This window comes from Rana temporaria, chromosome 2 (assembly GCF_905171775.1).
Source record: "Rana temporaria chromosome 2, aRanTem1.1, whole genome shotgun sequence".
Taxonomy (NCBI): Eukaryota; Metazoa; Chordata; class Amphibia; order Anura; family Ranidae; genus Rana; species Rana temporaria.
The window spans coordinates 81,882,158-81,906,648 of record NC_053490.1 but is presented as its reverse complement, the minus strand read 5'-3'; the positions used below and the strand labels follow the sequence as shown (position 1 = coordinate 81,906,648).

The 24,491-nt window shown below is 43.1% G+C and overlaps 1 protein-coding gene across 1 annotated transcript in view; it reads left to right on the top strand.

Annotated features, from left to right (window-relative positions):
• Nucleotides 1–24,491, top strand: part of LOC120929180 (WD repeat-containing protein on Y chromosome-like) — a 181,936-nt gene that overhangs the window by 40,482 nt on the left and 116,963 nt on the right. Inside the window, exons 6-10 of the mRNA XM_040340457.1 lie at nt 10,076–10,306; nt 11,069–11,151; nt 13,566–13,658; nt 19,131–19,176; nt 19,261–19,307. Of these exons, the coding sequence (XP_040196391.1) occupies nt 10,076–10,306; nt 11,069–11,151; nt 13,566–13,658; nt 19,131–19,176; nt 19,261–19,307 (500 nt within the window). The remainder of the gene's footprint in view (nt 1–10,075; nt 10,307–11,068; nt 11,152–13,565; nt 13,659–19,130; nt 19,177–19,260; nt 19,308–24,491) is intronic.

Below are 24,491 nucleotides of genomic sequence, written 5' to 3'. Positions count from 1 at the left end.
GAATCAGGCACTTGCGATTAAAACTTGCGGCGGTGTAACTTATCTACGATACGTTACGCCGCCGCGATTCTACGTGAATCTGGGCCAGTGTCACTAGGCAGAATAGGGGAATGCCTTGTTTACAAAGGCATCCCCCTGTTCTGCCTTTGTCGACTGCAATCGTGGGACGCCCGGGAGCATCAAGTTCCTGGGACCCACGAGCGCACTCACGAGGCACACGGCGGGCACACGTGCGCCCGCTGAGCAAATTTATGTGCTTGCCCGTGCCATTTTGCCGACGTACATCGGCGTGCGGCGGTTGGAGTTACGCTTTAAGAAACTTTTCAGGCCACCTTAAATTGTATAAATTGTTTTATTTTAAGTTCTGCTTTAAGCTAAATACAGATATTCTTACAGAGCAAAAGAAAAACGATTCCTATTACAGTCATGGCCTCATTTTAAGGATTGAAATAGTCCATTAAATGTGTCCTCTCTTAGAATTGCCGTGGTAATATGTGGAGCCCCTTCACTTTTACACTTTTAATTAGCCAGACAAGTATCTCTTTCCAGCAAGATTATATCTTTGCCAAAAAGAAAGCGTTGCAGTGACAGCCTTGTAGCGCATTCTGGCGTTCACACATAATGATCTGTCTGTTTAATTTGGAGCAGTGTGAATGCTTCAGCTATAATCGCCTCTTTGCTGGGAGATGTGACAAAACGATGCAAAAGATAGTTAAATCTCTCCCTGATTTTTATTGATCTTAAGAAAAGTTTGCTACAGAGAGTGGAAAATAGAGTTTTCTGGTTACTAATGAGAGCTTATCCGCTTATAATGTAAGTTATGCATGTTTCCTAAACGTGTTAACATTGACCTCCCTATGTTTCATTTCCCTGCAGTACAAAATGTAATAAAGGAAACTGTCTACTGTTTTTTTATTATACTTTAATTTTTAATGTTCAGGGTTTTAAGTAAAATACATGGGCCATTTGCGCCGTCGTAAGTCCTAATCTGGCCCGGCGTATCTATGCGACTGATTCTTAGAATCAGTTACGCATAGATATCCATTAGATCTGACAGGCGTAAGGCTCTTACGCTGTCAGATCTTAGATGCATTTTTTTTTCCCGCCGCTAGGTGTCGCCGATGTAGTTTTCCCCGTCGTCTATGCAAATTAGCTATTTACGCGAGATTCCCGAACGTACGCGCGGTCGACGCAGTGAATTAACGACGTTTCCGTAGCTTTTGCGACGCGTAAAGTTGCCCCTGCTATATGAGGGGCAACCAATGTTAAGTATGGCCGTCGTTCCCGCGTCGAAATTTAAAAAAGTACGTAGTTTGCGTAAGTCGTCCGTGAATGGCGCTGGATGCCATTTACGTTAACGTCCAAACCAATGACGTCCTTGCGACGTCATTTAGCGCAATGCACCTTGGGAAATTTTAGGGACGGCGCATGCGCAGTACGATCGGCGCGGGAACGCGCCTAATTTAAATGATCCACGCCCCCTACCTGGATCATTTGAATTAGGCGGGCTGGCCCCAAGTGTTTTATTTTATCAGCCTGGTAAATATAAAATATTGTAAAAGAAAATGTCTGCACTAGTTCGTAAAACGAAAAACTGTTATCAAATACTTACCGCAATTTTCCTTTCCTGATTAACGCCATGGCAGCACACAGATGGGTAAGCCCTGCCCTTATTCCTACCTCATAGGACCCCCTACCTCATACATTTTGAGGCTGATCCATTCCACATACTCCATTAAGACTGCGCACACTGGAGCGGGCGGGTGTTGATGGTAAAACACCGCTAGTTTTAGCCGCACTTTACTGTCATTTTAGCGGCACTATTCGGCCACTAGCGGGGCACTTTTAACTCCCGCTAGCGGCCGATAAAGGGGCTAAATGTGCCCATGTAGCGCCGCTGCCAAAGTGCTTTGCAGGTGCCTCGGCAGCGGTGCCCATTCGTTTCAATGGGCAGGAGCAGTGAAGGCTGACACACCTCTGACGGAGGCTCTTTACCACGTGATCAGCCATGTCCAATATCGGCTGATCACGATGTAAATAGGAAGAGCCGTTTATCGGCTTTTCCTCACTCGCGTCTGACAGACGCGAGTAGAGGAGAGCCAATCGGCGGCTCTCCTGACAGGGGGGGTCTGTGCTGATTGTTTATCAGCGCAGCCCCCCCACGGATGCCCACCCAGAACCACCAGGGATTACCATAAAGGATACCCACCAGGTATGCCACCCTTGACCACTAGGCATATGCCAATCAGTGCCCAGGCAGCTGCCAATCAGTGCCCAGGCAGCTGCCAATCAGTACCAATTAACCCCCCTGGCGGTATTCCAGAGTCTGGCTCGGGATGGAATTTCAGGACCAAAATCGGTAACCCCGAGCCAGACTCGGGACCGCCTCGCAGAGTCCACAGGCCCAAGTTACTTACCTTGTCCCTGGATCAGGGCTCAAGTCCTGCGGGAACACGTGGGAACGGAGTCCCTGCACTTTTTTCACAGCAGGAACGCAGTTCCCTTTGCAGGACAAGAGCAGCCGAGAGCAGCCGAGCCGCCCGAGCCAATCCTTCACTAAGCGGCGATGCCCAGCTCGAGTCACTGTCAGGGGCAGGCGAACCTTAGTAATCATTTATGTTACTGGCCGCTTCCTGTATATGGATTCATCGGGTAGTGTGCGGGTATTCCGTCACTTCCTCGATGCCGCAATGTCTCCTGGGAGCTTTTGTCATTGTTCCCAGGAGACATTGCGGAGGTCTGCCGCGAGTTATCGTGGGATTTAGAAAGAACTTAAACGAAAAAAAATAAAAACATGCGGATTAGTAATTATGCATATGAGCGTATCATTTTTTATTTTTTTTTGGTGGGGGAGTGGATCTTGGGTGGGAGTTCCCACACTTTTTTCCCCAGAACTTGACCCCTACCCGGGATCCTGCGATGCCGCCCCGCTGTGTGATCGAGCGGTGTCCTCCTTGCTCGATTCACAGTGCCGAGTGCCGCCGAGCTCCATTCCCTGCGACGTTACGACGCACGGGGGCGGAGATCGGCGCCAAATTTAAAAAAAGTACCGCCAGGGAGGTTAACAATGTCTGCCAGTGCCATCAGTGATGCCTATAAGTGCCATCTATCAGTGCCAGCCATCAGTGCCCAGCAGTGCCACCTATCAGTACCCATCAGTGCCCAGCAGTGCCACTCATAAGTACCCATCAATGCAGCCTTTCAGTGCCCATCATTGTCGCCTATCAGTGCCCACCAGTGCCACCTATGAGTGCTCATCAGTGCCACCCATCAGTGCCGCCTATTAGTGCCCATCGTCAGTGCCATCTCATTGGTGCCACCTCATCGGTGCCGCCTTATCAGTGTCCGTCAGTGCAGCTTATCAGTGCCCATCAGCGAAGGAGAAAACATATTTTTTTTCAACATTTTATAACAGAAACAAAGAAAAACACATTTTCTCAATATTTTCGGTCAAATACCACCAAAGGAAAGCTCTATTTGTGGGAACAAAAGTGTAAAAATTTAGTTTAGGTACAGTGTTGTATGACCGCACAATTATCATTTAAAAAGTGACAACGCTGAAAGCTGAAAATTTACTTGGGCAGTGCCGTATTGCAAAAAATGGCCTCGTCATTAACCACTTCAAAAAGTGGTTAATGACGAGGCCATTTTTTGCGATACGGCACTGTGTCACTTTAACTGACAATTGCGCGGTCATGCGACGCTGTACCCAAACAAAATGCATGTCCATTTTTACCCACAAATTGAGCTCTATTGGTGGTATTTGATCACCTCTTGCGCTATAAACAATTAAAAAAAAAGATTTTTTCATCAGTTTAGGCCGATATATATTCTTCTTCAATTATTTGGTAAACGAAAAATCACAATAGGAGTATATTGATTGGTTTGCACAAAGGTTATCGTGTCTACAAACTACAAGGACTTTTATTAATGTTTTCATTGTTTTTATTGGTAATGGCGGTGATCTACATCACTGCGACATTGTGGAGGACAAATCTGACCCCAAATTACACTTTTTAGGGCCCAGTGACATTATGACATTGATCAGTGCTATAAAAATGCACTGATCAATGTACAAAAGAACACTGGCAGGGAAGGAGTTAACACTAGGGGGCAATCAACGAGTTAAGTGTGTTCCCTAGATGTGTTTTAACTGTAGGGGGAGTAAGCTTAAAGTGGAGTTCCACCCAGGAAAAAATGTTTTGCCCAAAAATCCCCCTAAAAAATAGGAAAAAAAATGTATACTCACCCGAAATACCTGTTGCTATGCGGAAGTCCATAATCTGCCTCTTCCGTAGCCGCGGTCTATCTTCTTCCTCATCTTCTTCTAGTGAATGGGGCGCGCTGATTTCTGGAAACTGTGTGTGTTCCCAGAGAGCAGTCGCCCATTCACAAGTCGGCGCGAGACTCGCGCATGCGCAATAGGAAATGGGCAGTGAAGCCGTGTGAACGGCGGTGCGGTACCTGCAGCGATCAAGAGATCGGCATCGGGGGGGGGCCATCAGCACGGGCGAGTAGGACAGGTAAGTGTCCTTATTAAAAGTCAGCAGCTACACTGTTAGTAGCTGCTGACTTTAAAAAAAAAAAAATTTGCGGGTGGAATCCCGCTTTAATGGAACATGACAGAGATTACTGTTTCTGATCACTGGGAACAGAAGATCTCTGTCATGTCAACTGGCAGAATGGGGAATCACCTTGTTTACATAGGCAGTTACCCATTCTGCCTCTACTTACCGCGATCGCGGGTCGCTAATGGACACAAGTCCGCGGGACCCGCGATGGGCATGCGTGTGCGCCCGCAATCCGCCTTGCACGGACCAATGTACAGATACAGTACATGTTTGCTTTTGGGGTTAATACCAGTGTAACACAGACTCACCTCCTGCTGCAGCCACTCACTTACAGTGTTGCAGTCTGATCACAAGGGAAGGGGAGACTGAGGAAATGCTTCCTCCTACCTGCAGAAGACTGATGACAGCACCTCAGTCTGTTTTTCTATTAGTGCAGTGTAGCTGCTACTTTAATGTCGATTTGCTTTTTTCATTTAGTGGCGAAGCAAATATTTTTCTGAGTGCCTCACTTTATTGAGACTAATCATCATAAATGAGGGTGAGAAGAGGTGCTGTGAAAAGCGCTAGGATACAGATTCGTACCAACAATAAATAATCAATATCGCGCAGTCCTGATTCTTGTAGGATCAGACAATAGATTTCTCTGCAGAAACCTTTTGGCGGGGGTTGGATATTTTTGGGGGAAGGTTATTCCCCTGAGCTAAGCACATCAATCAGCAGTTCACATCATTATTCGGCAGAAGATCCTGTTTTCCAGTTAGTGTAGATGTGGACTTCTTACAACCCTATCCTGAAATCAATAGGAATCAGCGGGAGGTGTAACTACCTTTTCCATCGTACTGTCACATCTCCCAGCAAACAGGTGATTAGAGCCAAAATGTTCACATTGCTCCAAATTAAACAGAAAACACATAATTATGTGTGAACTGCAGAACGCAGCATGAGGCCGCCACTGGAAAAGGCTTTCTCTTTAGCAAGATATAATATCAAGTTAAAGGGGTTGTAAATCCTCGCGGTTTTTCACCTCATTGCATTTTATGCATGGAGATAAAAAACCTCTTGTAGTGCACCAGCCCCCCAGAGCCCCCTTTTACTTACCTGAGTCCTATCTTGCCCTCTGTGCCAGGGACGAGCACACCAGCTCCAGTCAGTGTCTCGGGTCCTGATTGGATAGATTGATGGCAGCGTAGCCATTGGCTCCCACTGCTGTCAATCAAATTCAATGATGCGGGAACCGGGGGCGGAGCCAAGTCCTGCTGTCTGTGTCATTAGACGCAGCAGGACACGGGAGCGCCCCACACACAGGTGCCACGAGGGAGAGCGCTTCTCCGATGAGCACTCGAGAACGGGAGGAGCCAGGAGCACGTCTAAGGGGCCCCAGAAGAGGAGGATCAGGGCCACTCTGTGCAAAACCAACTGCACAGAGGAGGTAAGTATGACATGGTTTATTTTTTTGTTTTTCTTTTAAACCGAATATTTACATATCCTTTTACCACTTAAGGACCGCCTAACGACGATATACGATATATGGGTCGCGGGCGCGCTCCCGCGACCCGGTCCGCAGCTCCGTGACCTCGGCGGCAGGACTCGCGGACCCGATCGCCGCTACAATCCCGCGATCGGTCCCCGGAGCTGAAGAACGGGGAGAGCCGTGTGTAAACACGGCTTCCCCGTGCTTCACTGTGGCGGCGGCGGCATCAATCGAGTGATCCCTTTTATAGGGAGACTCGATCGATGACGTCAGACCTACAGCTACACCCCCCTACAGTTGTAAACACACACTAGGTGAACTCTAACTCCTACAGCGCCCCCTGTGGTTAACTCCCAAACTGCAACTGTCATTTTCACAATAAACAATGCAATTTAAATGCATTTTTTGCTGTGAAAATGACAGTGGTCCCAAAAATGTGTCAAAATTGTCCGAAGTGTTCGCCATAATGTCGCAGTCACGAAAAAATAAAATAAAACTATCCCCTATTTTGTAAACGCTATAAATTTTGCGCAAACCAATCGATAAACGCTTATTGCAATTTTTTTACCAAAAATAGGTAGAAGAATACGTATCGGCCTAAACTGAGGAAAAAAATTAATTGTATATATGTTTTTGGGGATATTTATTATAGCAAAAAGTAAAAAATATAGCATTTTTTTCAAAATTGTCGCTCTATTTTTGTTTATAGCGCAAAAAATAAAAAACGCAGAGGTGATCAAATACCACCAAAAGAAAGCTCTATTTGTGGGAAAAAAAGGACGCCAATTTTGTTTGGGAGCAACGTCGCACGACCACGCAATTGTCAGTTAAAGCGACGCAGTGCCGAATCGCAAAAAGGGGCCTGGTCTTTTACCTGCATTTTGGTCCGAGTCTTAAGTGGTTAAATTGAAATGCCAGCTTTTTGTTCAACCTGCAATGGCAAGGGGTGCTTTTGTCACTGGGGGAAGGGGGAGTTATTGCTACTTGGGAGGTCTAGGGTGTGCACCCCATCATATACATTAAAGCTCAAACACATATGCCTTTCTCTGAAGCCTCAGCTGAATGGGGCAGTGAATGAATGAAAAGTGCTCTGTGCTGAGCGTAGTAAACACTATGCTTCAGTATGAATGGGCACAGTTATTGCTACTTGGGAGGTCTAGTGTTTCTGGGGAGGGGTCTTATGTTGCTGGGGGTATCAATTGATGCTAGAAGTGATCTACTGTTGTGGGATGGGTCTATTGCTGAGGGAGGGGTCTATGGCTGCTGCCTGCTGGAGTTATTATTGATGCTGGCTACTGGAAGAGTTATTATTGCTGGTGCAGGGTCTATTTTTGCTGGGGGGGGGGGGGGTATGGGGATCGGTTTTACTGCTTTTTTTGTTATCATTAGCAAATTCCATACAAATATCTTAGCACCACAAAATTATACTTTGTTCTGTATTCTCGAAATGGGGCAGTACTGGGAGGTGGGTAGGGGCGGAGCCAGGGCTACTCATGGATGGGTAGGAATCCAGAGACTAGGGTTAACCCGGAAGGGGGAGTACCTGCATCTATAATGGGGAAAAAAGCCCTGTGTATACATGTATTTACTTCAGATACTATACTATCTAACCTTTCTTTGTGTGTATAAATTGTCAAATCCAGCAACATACAAACCTGAAGTGCCCTAGGTTCAAATCCGGCCCTGCAAATGTATGTAGACATAGGACACACACCCTGCCACGCCCCCTTAAAGGAGAATTGTACCAAAAAAAATTGGTTATGCCCACAAGTTCCCCAGGTCTAAATCCGGCCCTGCAAATGTATGTAGACATAGGACTGCCCTTTTATCGGATATTCCGACCGTGTGTGTGCCCCATCTGAGTTTTTCCATCGGAAATTCTGACGGACTTAGGAAGAGAACATGTTCTCTTTTTTTCCGATAAAAAAAACTTCTATCGGAAATTCCGTTTGTCTGTATGGAACTCAGACGGAGAAAAAAACACGCATGCTCAGAATCAAGTCGACGCATGCTCGGAAGCATTGAACTTCATTTTTCTCGGCTCATCGTAGTGTTGTACGTCACCGCGTTTTGGACGGTCGGAGTTTGATTTGACAGTGTGTATGCAAGACAGCTTGAATGAAATCCTGTCAGAAAAATCAGACGGAGTTTATCCCGACGGAAATTCCGATCGTGTGTACGGGGCATTAGATTTGTACTCTGTACACATCAATGTCCAATGCTGCCATTGTTCTTATGTAACGGCTAATCTGAGGTGTTACATGCGACTAGAGCATCTGAATTTAATATACCCTGAACAGTGTGCATCCAGGGTCGGCATCTCTGCAGAGTTCTGGCCATATACAAACTGGCCGTAGCTATCAGTAGTGGTAATTTTGGCACCAAATTTCGATTTCGTTTTAGTCTTAGGACTAAAATGGCATTTTAGTTTTAGTCCCATTTTAGTCTTTGCAATTGTTTTAGTTTTAGTTGTATTTAGTCGACTAAATCTCCAGGACATTTTAGTCGACTAAAATCATTTTAGTCGACTTAAACTTATATTAGTCATCTAAAACTGAATGGGTGTAGTTAAATTGTAATACATTATTTAAGCATTTCTCTATGATTTCCAAACTCATTATGTACTGCTGGAGTGAAAAATCTAATATGTTATTATTTATGCTATTGAGGTATGAACATGCACTACAGACCAGTGTTAATTTTCACGTCAAATTTCAATTTAGTTTTAGTCTTAGTCTTTTGAATACAATTTTATTTTTCGTGCCATTTTAGTCTTTTGACTGAAATGCCATTTTAGTTTTAGCTGTATTTTAGTCATCTCAATTGTTTTAGTTTTAGTCATATTTTGGTTGACTAAAATGGTATTAAGTTAGTCGACTAAAATGTTTTAGTCGGTTTTAGTCCACAAAATGAACACTGCTAATCAGTCAGTTTGTAGGCAGCCATTGTTCTAATTTTTTAGGTAAAAATTAACCATCAACCTCCAGTGAATATAGTGATAATAAATGCAGAAAAAAAAAATATATAGTACATGTATAGTGACCGTGAGGCTCATCAGATAGTCAGATAAGGAATCCTGCTGATGGATCTGTAAAGGCATCCAGGTTCCAGGCGAAGACGAAGAAATACGTCCAGAATGGCACTTCTTGAATAAATGGCGTTCAAAGGGATCAAAAAACAGCCAGAAAGTAAATTTATTTAGTAAAAAAACTGCTTACATCAAGTAAGGATAAAAACTGCAGTAAAAAGCAATGGGAGTAGTGACACACAGGCCTCCTCACCGTACTTCTGTTAAAACACCACCAGAACTGACGTCACAGGGCTCCAACCGATGCGTTGCGTCACTGGTCACGTCACTGATCCCTGAGGAAGTCACGTGACCAGTGACACAATGCATCGGGTGGAGCCTTGTGACGTCAGTTCCGGTGAGGTTTTAACAGAAGTACGGTGAGGAGGCCTGTGTGTCACTACTCCCATTGCTTTTTACTGTGGTTTTTATCCTTACTTGATGTAAGCAGTTTTTTTACTAAATAAATTTACTTTTAATTTGGCAATATTGCACTATGGCTGTTCTTTGTTTCCTTTGAGCGCCATTTATACAAGAAGTGCCGTTCCTTGGAGCGAACTGTTTCCTCTATATGTGGAATTACCCAAGATGTTTTGATGCCAAGTTTTGGACGTAGTTCTTCGTCTTCGCCTGGAACCTGGATGCCTTTACAGATCCATCAGCAGGATTCCTTATCTGACTATCTGATAATCCTTGTTTGACCCTTGGGTCATTGTTGGAGGTGAGCGGCCAATTCATAAATTTAACAGTCGATGCTTGGATAGATGTTTTATCTGTTTTTTCTTCTATCAAGTTATCTCTATGAGATTTTTGCCTTTATATGCACTAACTCCTACCATTGGGCTTTAGTTGGACTTTATTCACATTTATTTATTTATTTCTATACATATATGGTATCTGCGGGTTCTGATCCCAGGATATCGGTGCTGCAAGGAAGCTCTGCTAACCACCAAAACTACATTTTAGGAACAGTTCTGCACTTACCTGCAATTGGATTACTCAGAGTTGGAAGAGTCTTATCTGAGAAGGAGAAAGATATGTTTTAATTTGCCAGCAACCATACAAGAAACATTCCATGGCGATCCAATCCTGCGCGTTTTCTCTATGCAAGACAAGACCTTGATAATGGTCAGAGAAGACGGTCATATCTCCTTCTGCTCTACACAGCTCAAGCTGAAACGCGACAAGTTTATTTTTGTAAGTTCTGCCACTTGGCTTTATTTTGGTAAATATAGCGGAAACATGTTGGAATGTCTAAAATCAGAATACAAATGTTTTATACCCCAGAAAATAAAATATACTATAATATCTTTATTATAAAACTTGCTTAAAGTGACACTAAACAAAATCGTTATTCTCCAAAACAATCCATACACATCCACTACTTAAAGCGGAGTCATGGCCGCGGCACACTACCGGAGTCATGGCCGCGGCACAGCACACTGAAGGAATGGCTCAAGTATGCTGTTCCTTTAGAGCGCATGTTCCGGGTGATGTCACTGGCTGTCAAAAGAGTGAATATCTCCTAAATGGTGCATGTTTGGAAGTTTTATTTTTGTGAGCAATGGATACCTAGTTATAGCAGGTACTCTCTCCCACTTCCATTCCCACCACCTAGCCGATTGGAGCCCCCACTGCCCTGTCCACAACCCCCTGGGACTGGGCACAGGCTGTTGGACCAATCATACAGCACACCATAGCTTGTGTATGTGCAATGGAAAGCCAGCTGTGAAGCTGCAAAGAGTCACAGCTGGCTTCCCTTAGTAAACATGCCAGCGCCGGGGACCCAAAGACCGGCGAAGAACTAGCCCGGGTGAAGACGCCACAGGTAGGTGTCCAGTATTTGTAGCTGCTGACTTTTCACTTTTTTTTTTTTTAGAACTGAAGATACTCTTTAACACAAAAGTGCCATTTTCCTTTTAAAACAGTATTGTCACACAGCTCCATCTTATATTCCAGGAGAAAAGTGTGAAAAAGTTGGCAAAGTGGGTGACAGACTTCACCATCATGGTGCAGTATAATAAATTAGTCCTGGCAACAGGGTATGTATTTATCTGTGTTTATGTTGTATGTTAAAACTGAACTCCAGGTAGATTTAAAAACACAATTTAATGCAGATATTTAATTCTACATAAAATTAGCTTGTGGGTGGGGCATAACATGCCCAATTGGGGAGCCTAGATGTAGGGAACGCTAATGCCTGAACTTAATGATGAGGCCATCAGTCACACTGGTACAGCGTTAAAGTAGCACCCTTTTTAGAAGCGACTCTACTTCCTATGTTTAATAAACTCTTTAGACTCTAAGGCCACGTACACACAATAGGATCGCCAGAGGACAACGGTCTGAAGGACCGTTTTCATCAGTCCAAACTGATCGTGTGTGGGCCCCATAGGTAATTTAACCTTCGGTCAAAAAAATGAGAACTTGCTTTAAAATTGAACCGATGGACGCCTAACCGATAGGTCAAAACCGATCGTTAGTATGCAAAAGCATCGGTTAAAAACCCACGCATGCTCAGAATCAACTCGACGCATGCTTGGAAGCATTGAACTTTGTTTTTTTCAGCACGTTGTTGTGTTTTACGTCACCGCATTCTGACACGATCGTTTTTTTAACTGATGGTGTGTAGGCGCGACGGACCATCAGTCAGCTTCATCGGTTAACTGATGACAACGGTCCTTCGGACCGTTCTCATCGAATGGACTGATCATGTGTACGAGGCTTAAGACCTCGTACACACGATAAGTTAACCAGAGGACAACGGTCTGAAGGACTGTTTTTATCAGTCCAAACCAATCGTGTGTAGGCCCCATAGGTTATTTAACCTTAGGTTAAAAAAATGACAACTTTAAAATTTAACATATGGATTGGTAACCGAAAGGTCAAAACCGATCGTTAGTATGCAAAACCATCGGTTAAAAACCCACGCATGCTCAGAATCAAGTCGACGCATGCTTGCAAGCATTGAACTTCGTTTTTTTCAGCACGTCGTTGTGTTTTACGTCACCGCGTTCTGACACGATCGTTTTTTTAACTGATGGTGTGTGCGCACAACGGACCATCAGTCAGCTTCATAGGTTAACCTAGGACATCGGTCCTTCAGACCATTGTCCTCTGGTTAACCTATAGTGTGTACAAGGCCTTACACAGCACAGTGTCCCTCCTATGCTCCAAATCTCTACAAAGATTCTCAATTCATTGATGCAGCATTTGCACCCAACCCCACCAGCTCACAATGCAGTCACTCCACTCCCAGTGACTTTGGCCTGCAATATTTTTGAACACCAAGAAACTTTTCTTACTTAACATACAAGCTTCTGGTAAGCCTTGAGCCCTCAGTCCTTGATCTCACTTGGACATACAGACCGGATTCTTAGGGTGCTCCGTACTGCGATATCAGACCCAGTATGTGGGGTACCAATCACCAGGGAAAGAGCCAAGCTCATAACCTCCTTTACTACCAGGGCACCCATCACCAGGATCATGTCATCGTCATCCTCTCTGGCTGGATGCTTATGCACCTAGTGCTGCTTCGGTTGTCATTAGCAACGGTTCTGCAGCTTCCCCTAGATAGCTTCCCACCTATTATACAAGGATACAGCTCCTTCCTCCACTCCTCTCATTCCCTGTTTCAGACCAGGCCGATTGACTTAACAATACATTTTCTTTACTGAAGTAGTTAAATATAACAAATGAACAGTTCTCAGAAATATCTTCCATACACATTCCTGTACAAAGTCCTCTAAGTGCCCTTTTAGTGTTCCTAGTGCTCCCTTGTGCCCCAAGAGGTGGTCATACCTTAACAGGTGAGAAAGTCCAATAGTCCATTTAGCAGCAAAGTCCATATCCCTTGGAGCCCCAACTGGGCTACCACAAATGATGGTAAAAGTTTCAACGTTGCATCCTCAGCAGCACTCTCCTTCTCTTCCCATGCAGAGAGCAACCAAAAACACAGTTTTTCCTATATAGAGTTTCCCTTTTTAAAAGCTTTGTCCACTAGAGGGCGGTACTCTTCAGAAAGGCCTGGGAAAACCTGACTAGCAGAGTTAACCCTGGTCTACCAAACAGCACCACTCGTGCTGGGCAGCATTAACTAAGCAGTGCAACTTACCCTGTGTAAAACACTCTTAACCAAGGGAATAATTACTAATAACTTTTCTCGTGCAAACAATATGTTTGTTTAAATATTTTTTTTTAAGGGAAAGCATAGTGAATTTACAAGTATGTGTTTCCCATATATGGATTTAAAAATGCTTTCTTTTATTATCCTGCATATCCAACATCCCTTTTTTTATATTTTTGTTTCTGTTTGTGTTACAATCAATGGCTGTTTCTTTTTCTAAGCAGTTATTAATTTGTTAACAATTGCCTTCCGAAAACAGATGTGTGCTTATAGTTGTCAAACAATGGAAATAATTGTGTGAACTGTGAATTATTTTATTTTCGTATGCAGAGATCGGGAGATCCAGCTGTATGAACTGTCCAACCTGGAGCCATACTGCCAAATCACTGGACTTGAAACTATGCCCTTGAAAATAGATTACTGGTAAAGAGTATGAATATTGCTGTATTAAAAAAAGAAGTTTATCCGCAATGACTACATTTTAAAATGTAAACACATTCACATCTTACCTTGTTTCTTGCCACCACCTGCCACTTGCTTCTGTGTACAATGAAGGTGCAGTGTGGTGATGTAGGATCTGCATGGGTGGGGCTTATTGCTGTAGGGGACGGACGTTCTCTTTCTGGGAGCAGAAAGGAGCAAATTTTTCCTAAATATTACAAAGGGTTATATTTGTATTAATACTGTGCAGATATAACAGAAAATTATTGCAAAATGAATGATAGGTTTACTCCAATAAACCTTGTTTTTCAGCAGTGACCAGTCGAATTTCCATCAGAATGTGGCTTTCCCCACTTGCCAGAAGTCGATCATTTGATTATCATTTTGATTATGTTCTGTCGCAAGGGCATGCTGGAAATGTTTTTCTCAAGCAGTGATCATTGCATACTGACAGCCGTGGGCGCCGCTTTCGGAATACAATGGCCCAGCGGGAGAGAACCCTCCATCCATCTCGTTTTAATTTTCACGGTGCAAAAAATTTGGATTATCTTGTCCACATCTCATTTTATAGTTCTTCTTTAACCTACCTCTTTGATGTGTTTTTGGTCTCTTTCCCCTTTTCTACTGAGGTGCTATTGAAGCTGAAGGTCCAAGTTTGAGATCGTCAAAAGTATAATGCCGTGTACACACGATCGGAAGCTCCGACAAGAAAACCGTGTTTTTTTTTCCGACTGAATCTTGGCTCAAACTTGTGTTGCATACACACGGTCATGGAATTTCTGACAAGAACCAGCTCTCAAATTTTTGCTGTCGGAATTTCCCACAGAAAAAGTCAGATGGAGCCTACACACTGTCGGAATTTCCGTCCAAAAGCTCACATCAAACTTGTCGGAAATTCTGATTGTGTGTATGCGGCATTAGAGCTTGTTCATAGCAGGTGATTTGGGCTGCACTGGGTAGCCCCAACACAAAGACAAAGCAATCTGCCTCATTGTACAATTAAGTCAATGAACATCTCCGCACTGCGTTGGTGTGCATGAGGAAAAAAAGTACAGCATACAGCGTGCTGTAGTTTCTTTTTCTCTGTAGCTTGTTGCTAGACAGTCCAACACACCACAACTCCACTGCAGTGAATAAATAAAATGGTTACAGTGTAATGTGCACATCAGCACCACTGCTGACACCAATGGGTGCTTTCTAATGCACCCACTGTTATGAATTAGTCCTTATTGTGGCCCCTAGAGGAGGTTGGAGGAAGTACAACTTCCAACTAGGAAAATATCTAGTATCCCCTTAACCAGTGGTCATCAACCCTGTCCTCAGGGCCCACTAACAGGCCAGGTTTGCAAGATAACTGAAATACATCACAGGTGATATCATTTGCTGCTCAGTGAATTCAGTATTCTAGTCCCCAAGGAAATACATAAAACCTTGCTTGTTAGTGGGCAGTGTTGATGACCACTGACCGTAGAAGCAACTACTGTAAATGGGACTCAGGGCACTCAGATTTAAATCCGAGGCATGTACCTTGGGTTTCAAGGTCTAGCAATGCCCCAATAAGAGATATAAATGGACTATATAACAATGCTGTCAAAGTGGAGACATCTTCTAGCATTTGCAAATACCTTTGCTAATTCCTTAATTGAATTTGTGTACTTGCATGTATTCCGAGTTCCCAGCATATACACGACTCCTATTGCTGCCTGACTTGGAGCCTTTACGGCCAGGTTTCTGCAACGGACTGGCATTTTGCCATGTATAGCATGTATTTGAAATCCAGGGACCTCCTACGTGCACAGAAAATCAATTACAGGATCCTGCAAGGCATTATTGAAGTATTGTTGGTCAGCACACATTGGTTGACTAAGGATACTGTTCTTTAAGTTGTGCAATGCGTCTTTTGTATATTATCTTGAATTTCAGTTTTGTAATAATCCTGTAAAATGGAACACATTTAGGTGAATGCATAATTATATGTAATTTAGACAGCATCAACTCATAATCTCTCTTAATATTTCCAGAATTTTTTCTGATACAGTTACCAATTTACATATCGTTTCCATATATTAGTCAGTTTTGAAAAGGCTTTTCGTCTGCCACCTGTCAATGTATGTACCGTTTTCACCTGTGTAAACAGACTTAATTGAGATAATTGCGGTAATGGTAATCCCTGCTCTGCGTGGTCTTGTTACCAGGAGAACATTATTTTCTAAACACTCAACCACTCAATATTCTACTTCTATGTCAATTGTAAAGCCATGAATCAGGAAGGCTGTAAGCTCAGTACACAATAGAGGTTTTATTCTTCTGATGGAATACATAAAGTCCATTTCAAACTGTATTGCTTCAGAGTAACAGGACCCTAACTCGTTCCTTGCTTCCTGTGCTGTGCTTCCTTAGAATTGGGCTCACCAGGATTCTTGAAGTTGTCAGGAGGAAACTGCTGCTCAGAGAAACAGTGGGGTCAGTTCATTAAGAGTTAAAAAAGGCAAAAAAAAATAAAAAATACGGTAAAATAACCCATGTAGAAGAAATTGTTCAAATGTTCAATTCACTAAGAATTTTGCGGTAAATACTACTGCGGTAAAGCTTAGATAATGTGGTAATTTTCATGCAGTAATTTATCACATTGAGCTACTAGCTAAGGAGCAGACCTGGAAGCCGGCTGCTGCACCCTTAACAAAGGATGACTCATCAGCTGTCAGCGGGTTTCCTGCTGACAGCTAAATGTAAAAAAAATTAGCAGCAATTAAAAATAATTTAAACAAAACAGCATGGGGTCCTCCCAATGCATACCAGAACAGCCTGGTATGGAATTTAAGGGAAACCCGACGCCAAAATAAAAGTGTGGGGTCCCCCCAATATCTATACCAGACGCTTTTCTAAAAATGCAGCCCGGCAGGTCAGGAAAGAGAGGGGACAAGTGAGCGCCCCCCTAATCCTGAACCATAACAAGCCACATGCCCTCAACATGGGGGGGGGGGCACTTTGGGACACCCCACCTCCAAAGCACCTTGTCACCGCCGTTTTTTTTTTTTCTTATTTTTCTTTGCTGGCAATTTTTTATTTACATTCAGCTGTCAGCGGGGAACCCTGCTGACAGCTGATGACTCATAATTTTTTGTTTTATTCCAATACACACAATGTTAATAAACATGTTTTTAGCAAAACAGGTGTTACTGCAATACTTTTCTGTGAGAAATATTAGATTTTCTGGAAAAAATTCTGGGGTGCCAACAATTTCAGCCATGACTAACCTTATAGATTCAATACAATTAATAATAAAGTATTCGTATATAGCAGTTTGTGAAATAAATAGACATATAATTAATTAAATGAGAATCTTTTAAACAGTGGTAAATCAATAGATTTATAATTGGTCAATAATTGTGAAAATGTGTACAAGTGATAAATAAGTGTTTTTATATAGGGAATAATTATGAAGCATCGTACACACGACCGAGGAACTCGACGGGCGAAACACATAGTTTTCCTCGTCGAGTTCCTTGTCAGGCTGTCGAGGAACTCGACAAGGCAAGTTTCTCCATTTCTGTCGAGGAAATAGAGAACTTGCTCTCTTTTTGGCTCGTCGAGTTTCTCGACAGTTTCCTCTACGAAAATGTACACACGACCGGTTTCCTCAGCAAAAAAATATCTCCCAGCAAGTTTCTTGCTGGTTTTTGCCGAGAAACTCGGTCGTGTGTACGAGGCCTGAGACTTTTGCATCTTTTCCTGTGGGTACCGAAAATAAAATAACAACATCAGGCTCCCTAAAAAGATGGTTGACTTCACTGGAGAACGATAGCAATAAACAATCAGCCATGTAGGATAATAGTGGCACCATATAAGTTACAGCAGTTCTTGTAATATAGAAGAAAGGAAGAGAGAGAGAGACCTGTGCCCTAGTAGTGGATAGAACTTCCTGGCATTCCTCTGAAGAAAGTTATGCAATCAATCGTAGGAGAAGTCCTTAAGCTAATATCCATAGGGAGGGTCACTAGAAAGACGTCCTGGCTTCATGGTCCCTATAGACCAGTGTTTCTCAAACTTTTTTGTCTTGCAGCGCACCAAAAAGATCTAAAAGTTTTCACTGCAGACTTAAAAAGATTTAACAATTTTTGCAGTGAAGAATTTATTTATTTATTTTTACATTTATATTTCATTTTACAATTAGTGTGAAGGATGCGCCTGCCTATTTCTCCATTGCTAAACAATAAACAAACTTTATTTATAAGCTTTAAAGTTGGAATGGAACGGTCTCTATTACTGTATTATAATATAATTAGAACGATTGAGTTTTCCCGAGATCTCTCACAAGTGCCCCTTTACGAAAGGAATCAATTAATGACAGACTGACAGACACTGCCTTTTTATATATGTTATTTTTTTAACTTTTGCAATGTTGAATTACCATTTAATATTTCGATATGTTCAAGGTTTCAAAACACTGGTAATTTTAAATATTTTTCAAAACTCCCACGGCACACCCGCAAAACTCACGAGGCACAGTTTGAGGCCTCGTACACACGACCGAGTTTCTCGGCAAAAACCAGCAAGAAACTTGCTGGGAGATATTTTTTTTGCCGAGGAAACCGGTCGTGTGTATATTTTCGTCGAGGAAACTGTCGAGAAACTCGACGAGCCAAAAAGAGAGCAAGTTCTCTATTTCCTTGACAGGAATGGAGAAAATTGGCTTGTCGAGTTCCTTGACAGCCTGACAAGGAACTCGACGAGGAAAACGATGTGTTTCGCCCGTCGAGTTTCTCGGTCGTGTGTACGAGGCCTGAGAATCACTGCTATAGACAGACCCAAGATGGAAAATACTGCTTGCTTCTTCCCACAGACTGAAGTCCCTCTGCACTAACCAACCAACCTATTTAGCCCTCCGGGAACAACTCAGACTGGCAGGGTGTGGTTACCAACCTAAGTTGGGATGCCACTTTAACGTGTTTTATATAAGTTACTGCCCAACCTGCAAACACTTATCACAACTGAGTAGATACATCTTGTGGTAGCTACAATGGAAATCCCCCCCCACACTATTGTATAATATAAAAATAAATAATAAAGAAGATATGAGTTCTGCAAACGAAAGGCAGGTACTATATGAGCCTGAAAAGTATTTTCCTGTAATAAAAAAAAAAGGTACTTTTAACATTATTTTTTTTGTAAGTGAATTATGCATTCCACCTAAAATTATATTTTGGTAGAGGATAATGCGAGAGCTATTTCCAAAAGAATACTTGGCAGCCCCATTGGGAAAACTTAGCAATATGAAGTCCCATTATCAGTCTCCTCTCCTTGCTACCTCCTTTCTTCCAATTAGTTTTAATGTGACATCCAGAGAAACTGGAGCAGCAGAAGCAGAAGAAGGCAGAGACCACCTGGCTGAGCCTACATATGCTGTCCTTGGTTTATAAGCTGTTATAATTATTACATTTTTTTTTTCTGTAGTGCGACAGACACAGATGAGTGCATGATTTTATATGGCGATGACAAGGTAAAATTATTTGCATCCATTAAATATATTTAGCGGTGTTTCACCAAAATTACTATTAAATAACCGTGTATTGTTTTTTTATAGGGATGTGTGAATATTTTACTTTTTACTTCGGTAGGAGAAACATTAAGGTGAGGCAAAGGATATTTTCCTAGTAAAAATAGTAGACAGCATGGATTATTCTTTATGTTTTAGAAAACACTAGATGAATACTATTCCCTTTTTCCTAATAGTTATCATACCAATCCAAATAGCTTTTTCTATAATTTCTGACATTTATCTGACACTTGATTTTTTTTTTTTATTACATTTGTTTGTTATTTTTCTTTGCTGCAGGTTTTAGCATCTGTAGGGCTGATTTCCTGACGCCAGACATGGCAGCATTACATATGATATAGCCCCGACCCTATATCCACCCACAGGACACGTTTAACTCTCTATAAAAGTCTGACTGAGAGCAACCTCCCCCATCTGCAACCATCACGACTAACCTTAGCAGCCTGGAAATTGTAAGGCAGAGGTTACAAGAGTTAGGATGTTTTCCAGAGGGGATTAGAACTTTACGGAGTTCTATGAAAGGGTCAATCAATGCTATCTACTCCAGAATATGGATTAGGTTCACAAGCTTTGCAGCTGGACATCAGTTTGACCCTAGTGACCCAAATTTATCTCAAATCCTGTTTTTTCTACAATCTGAATTGGATTTGGGGCTCAGTTTGCTTAAGGTGCAAATTTCAGCCATCTTGGCTTTTACCCAAAAGAAATGGGCAGCAAACCTGCTGATGGATCACTTCATGAGAGAGGTACTTGGACTATGCCCTCCCAAGAGAAATAGGTTCCCTCAATGGGACCTGGCAGTAGTCCTCAATTTTCTAGCAAACCCTCATCGTACTCTGACAGAAGACCGTTCTTTATGGGAGATTTCCTTAAAATCGACTTTCTATTAGCCATGATTTCAGGGGAAAGTGTGTCGACTTCAAAAATTTGGGGCGGCAGAACCTTATTCCATGTTCTTCCCAGACAGGGTTGTGCTGAGACCATTGGATCATTTTGTTCCAAAGAGTGGCATCCATTTTTCATCTTTCCAGTAAATGGGTGCTTCCAGCCTTCCCAGCGGAATCAGATGCTGATCTGCACAAGTTGGACATTCCAAAAGTCCTCAAAGCCTATCTTGGGCTACTTCTACATTCAGAATCATGAAGATTTAAAGAGTAAGGGGCTTCTGCCAGAACCATCTCGGCCCAAATAGTGAAAATTTTCACTGGGCATGTAGAGCCGGGAAGGATCCTCCAGAGGTGGTTAGAGCTCATCACTCAACCAGGGTGATGTAATTTTATTGGACGGCACAGGCAGGGTTGTCTCTGGAGACAGTCTGCAAAGAGGCTAGCCGGTCATCACATTATATGTTCTTAAAACACTACAGGGTGGATCCAGCAGCTCTTACTACAGTAGAGTTTGGGGGGAAGTCTATCCAAGCTTCTATGTCTTTTTGTTGAATAAAGATTATGTTTACAGCATTAAACCCTCCCTCCCAAAAGCTCATCATTTATCATATGTAATGCTGCCATGTCTGGCGTCAGGAAAATTGTATCAAATACTTACCGTAATTTTCCTTTCCTGATGCCAAGACATGGCAGCATACGAACCCTTCCTGTGTCCTGTGGGTGGATATAGGGGCGGGGCTATATCATATGTATGGCTATAAATAAATGGTCATTCTGCGCAACATATCACACTAATGGAATAGTGATATCACATAAGCAAGATAAATGTAAGAGCTGACAAAAATTCAGCATATAGTATTAAATGCAAGGAGAATAGTGAGTCCAAATATAAATATATATATACTCAAATAGTGAATAGTGAGTCCAAAATATATAATACTCATAAGGCGAATGTGCAAAAATATATAAAGAATATTGTGCAAAAAAAACGGAATGGAAGTTCAATCCCAATAGTAAACACAAATCAGCTGTCAGGGCAGATATTCTGAATGCACTGGATGAAGGTGAGCACCAGCTCTATGGTGTGAGTGCACGGCCGTGCGATAGAAGATAAACCAGATCCCTGGCTGAGCTCCCGGGACTCTTACCTCTCAGCCCTCCTAAATGGGCATTGATGTACAGGTCACTCGCAGCCTTCTATGGGTGGTCCCTGATGTTTCCTCTCTTGATCTGATGGATCCTTCCTTAATTGGGACAGATGCTCCTCAAAACCAGATGGATGATGTGGGTTATAAGAGAGAGAGAGAGGGGACTCCCATAGTGAGGTAACGTTTGGTGCAGGTAAAATATGTTTATTGAGGAAAAACCTGCACTTACATTAAAAGAAAAATAAAAGTGCAACGAGGAAACAAACAAGCAGCGTTTGAAAAGCCAGCTTACGTCACTCAGGGTGTACGTCCTCCAATTCCTACGCGTTACGACACCACGTGTCTTCGTCTGGGGAAAAACCTTTTTTCATATACCAGTTCATGCACTCCTTCCTTTGCCACTGCCAGTGTATCACCACATTCCAAAAAAATCTAAATAATCAGTGCTCCCCCTCTGTATGAATTGCAAGATCACCTCTGATGTTGACCAATATAGTTTATAGGTCTCATGCATTTAATCTTTTACCATAACATAAGATATAATATCCTCTCCGCATTGGCTAGGCTCCTGGAATCAGACCGATCAATGTGCAGGTCCCTTTAAGGGATCAAGCCTCAATCACAGCAGCTGAAGACAATGCTCAAACAATGAAATAAAGAACCACCAATAGTGTAATAAAGTTCATTAAAAATCATTCCCCCTTTGTTCCATAAAATTGCACTCACTTAACGTATTTTCCGGTGTATAAGGCGACTGGGCATATAAGATGACCCCCTAATTTTCCAGCTAAAAGGTTGGTTTTGAGATATACTCACCTTATAAGATGACCCCCCTCCGACTAGTCTGTCTAGAAGCTAAGGGGTAGCCGGAACGACTGCTGACAGGAACAGGCTTTATTCAGTTTTTTTCAAATCTCACTGTGCCCATTGCATGCCTCACCTCACTGTGCCCGTTGCATGCCTCACTTTTCCAATCTCCATACCTTATCCCTGACATGCAGAGTCCATTGTTCAAAAGCCGCACCTCCTCCTCGTCTTGTTCCATGATAGGCAGAACACTCAGTTTCCCAGCAGAGCCTGTGTCCTCTCGTTCGAGGCCCAGGACAAGAGGACTTCCGTGATAGGCGGAACACTGAACACAGGCTCTGCTGGGAAACTGAGTGTTCCGCCTATCACGGAACAGGACGAGGAGGAGGCGCTGCTTTTGAACAATGGACGCCCGCAGTCTGACTCTACATACAGTATATAATACGATAATAAAAACACCTTTGCAGTGTTCATAGGTGTGCACAGCCTACTGCATTAGGGTGTGCACCTCAAAGTTCAAACACATATGTGTGTGTATGTGTATATACAGTATACTGACAGTGGCCCAGATTCAGGTACATTTGCGCGATATTTGCGGGGGAGCAGGGCAACGATTTTGCCCTGCGCCCCCGCAAATATTTTGCGCTGCCCTCGATTCACGGAGCAGTAGCTCCCTAAATTGCGAGGGCGCGCCGGCAAAATTTCCCGGCGTGAGCGCGCGCAATGTAAATGATCCCGCCGGGGGCGGGAATCATTTAAATTAGGCGCGCTCCCGCACCGAGCGTACAGCGCATGCTCCGTCTGGAAACTTTCCCGACGTGCATTGGGGCAAATGACGTCGCAAGGACGTCATTTGCTTCAAAGTGAACGTGAATGGCGTCCAGCGAATCACTTACGCAAACGACGTGAAATTCAAATTTCACGTCCCGGGAGCGGCGGCTATACTTTAGCATTGGCTGCCCCTACTAAAGTTGCCGTACGGAAACTCCGTACCTGGCTTGCGCAGGGCCCGCGCAAGTTTGTGAATCAGTGGTAGTATGCAATTTGCATACTACACGCTGATCACAATGGGAGCGCCCCCTAGCGGCCCACGCAAGAATGCAGCCTAAAATCTGCGTGGCATAAGAGCCTTATGCCGCTCAGATTTTAGGCTGCAGTCGGTGTAACAAGGTTCCTGAATCAGGAGCACTCGTTACACCGGAGCAAGTAAGCAATTGCGCCGTGTAACCTATGGTTACACGGGCGCAATTGCTTCTTGAATCTGGGCCAGTGTCAGTAGGGCAGTGGATGGTATCAGCAGTTTTTAATTTGTATTATTTAATTTTTTTTATTCTTTTTTACAATTTTATTTTTTTATACATTTTTTAGGAGCCCCATCAGGGGGCTTTGGTGAAATATCAGGGGGAATCTGCGCCACATAGGGTGATTAGGGTGAGCCTAGGCAGTGGGCAGTGTTATAAAGGCATAGAAACATGTAACTGTGGTTCCTCCAACTAAACTTTCGGTTTCGCTCCATAGCAGAAGTGACTTCACCTGGCTCCGCCTGACGGGATGCGTCACAGATCACATGACCTCTTCAGAGGATGATCCCCCATGAGTACCTAATCATGTGCAACTTTTTTATTTTTTATTTCCCTATATATGACTAGGTACTCAAAATGAACACAGGTTCATTTAATTTACCAACATTCACTTTGCTAGGTGAACAGCCCCTACTTCTTTACCAAATCAACCTTGATAAATGTATTGCCACCTCCTGCCAAGGCCTCTTCTTCTTCAGTGACATTATTGATGTGAAGGAGACTGGATGAAACATAAGATTGAGAATATTGATTATCTGAAAGCTGTATAATAGTAGAATATAAAAACAACATAATATAGATACATTTACGTTGCATATGATGCTGTTTAAAATTGCTGTAGTACCTTAACCCCCCTGGCGGTATTCCCGAGTCTGACTCGGGGTTAAATTTTTTTGCTGCGATCGGTAACCCCCGAGTCAGACTCGGGCTCGCCTCGCAGCATCCATAGGCAGGGTTTACTTACCTTGTCCCTGGATCCAGCGATGCATCCCCGCTGTGTGAGCAAGCGGGTGCTCGCTCGATTCACACAGTGCCTCTGTGTGCCGCTGATCTCCGTTCCCTGCGACGTTACGACGCACGGGAGCGGAGAACGGCGACAAATTCAAAAAAGTAAACAAACACCTTACATACAGTATACTGTAATCTTATAGATTACAGTACTGTATGTAAAAAAATACACACACCCCTTGTCCCTAGTGGTCTGCCCTGTGCCCTACATGTACTTTTATAAAATAAAAACCTTTCTTTCTGCCTGCAAACTGTAGATTGTCCATAGCAACCAAAAGTGTCCCTTTATGTCAAAAATGGTTTTAGAGCAGCTAGAAAACAGCGAT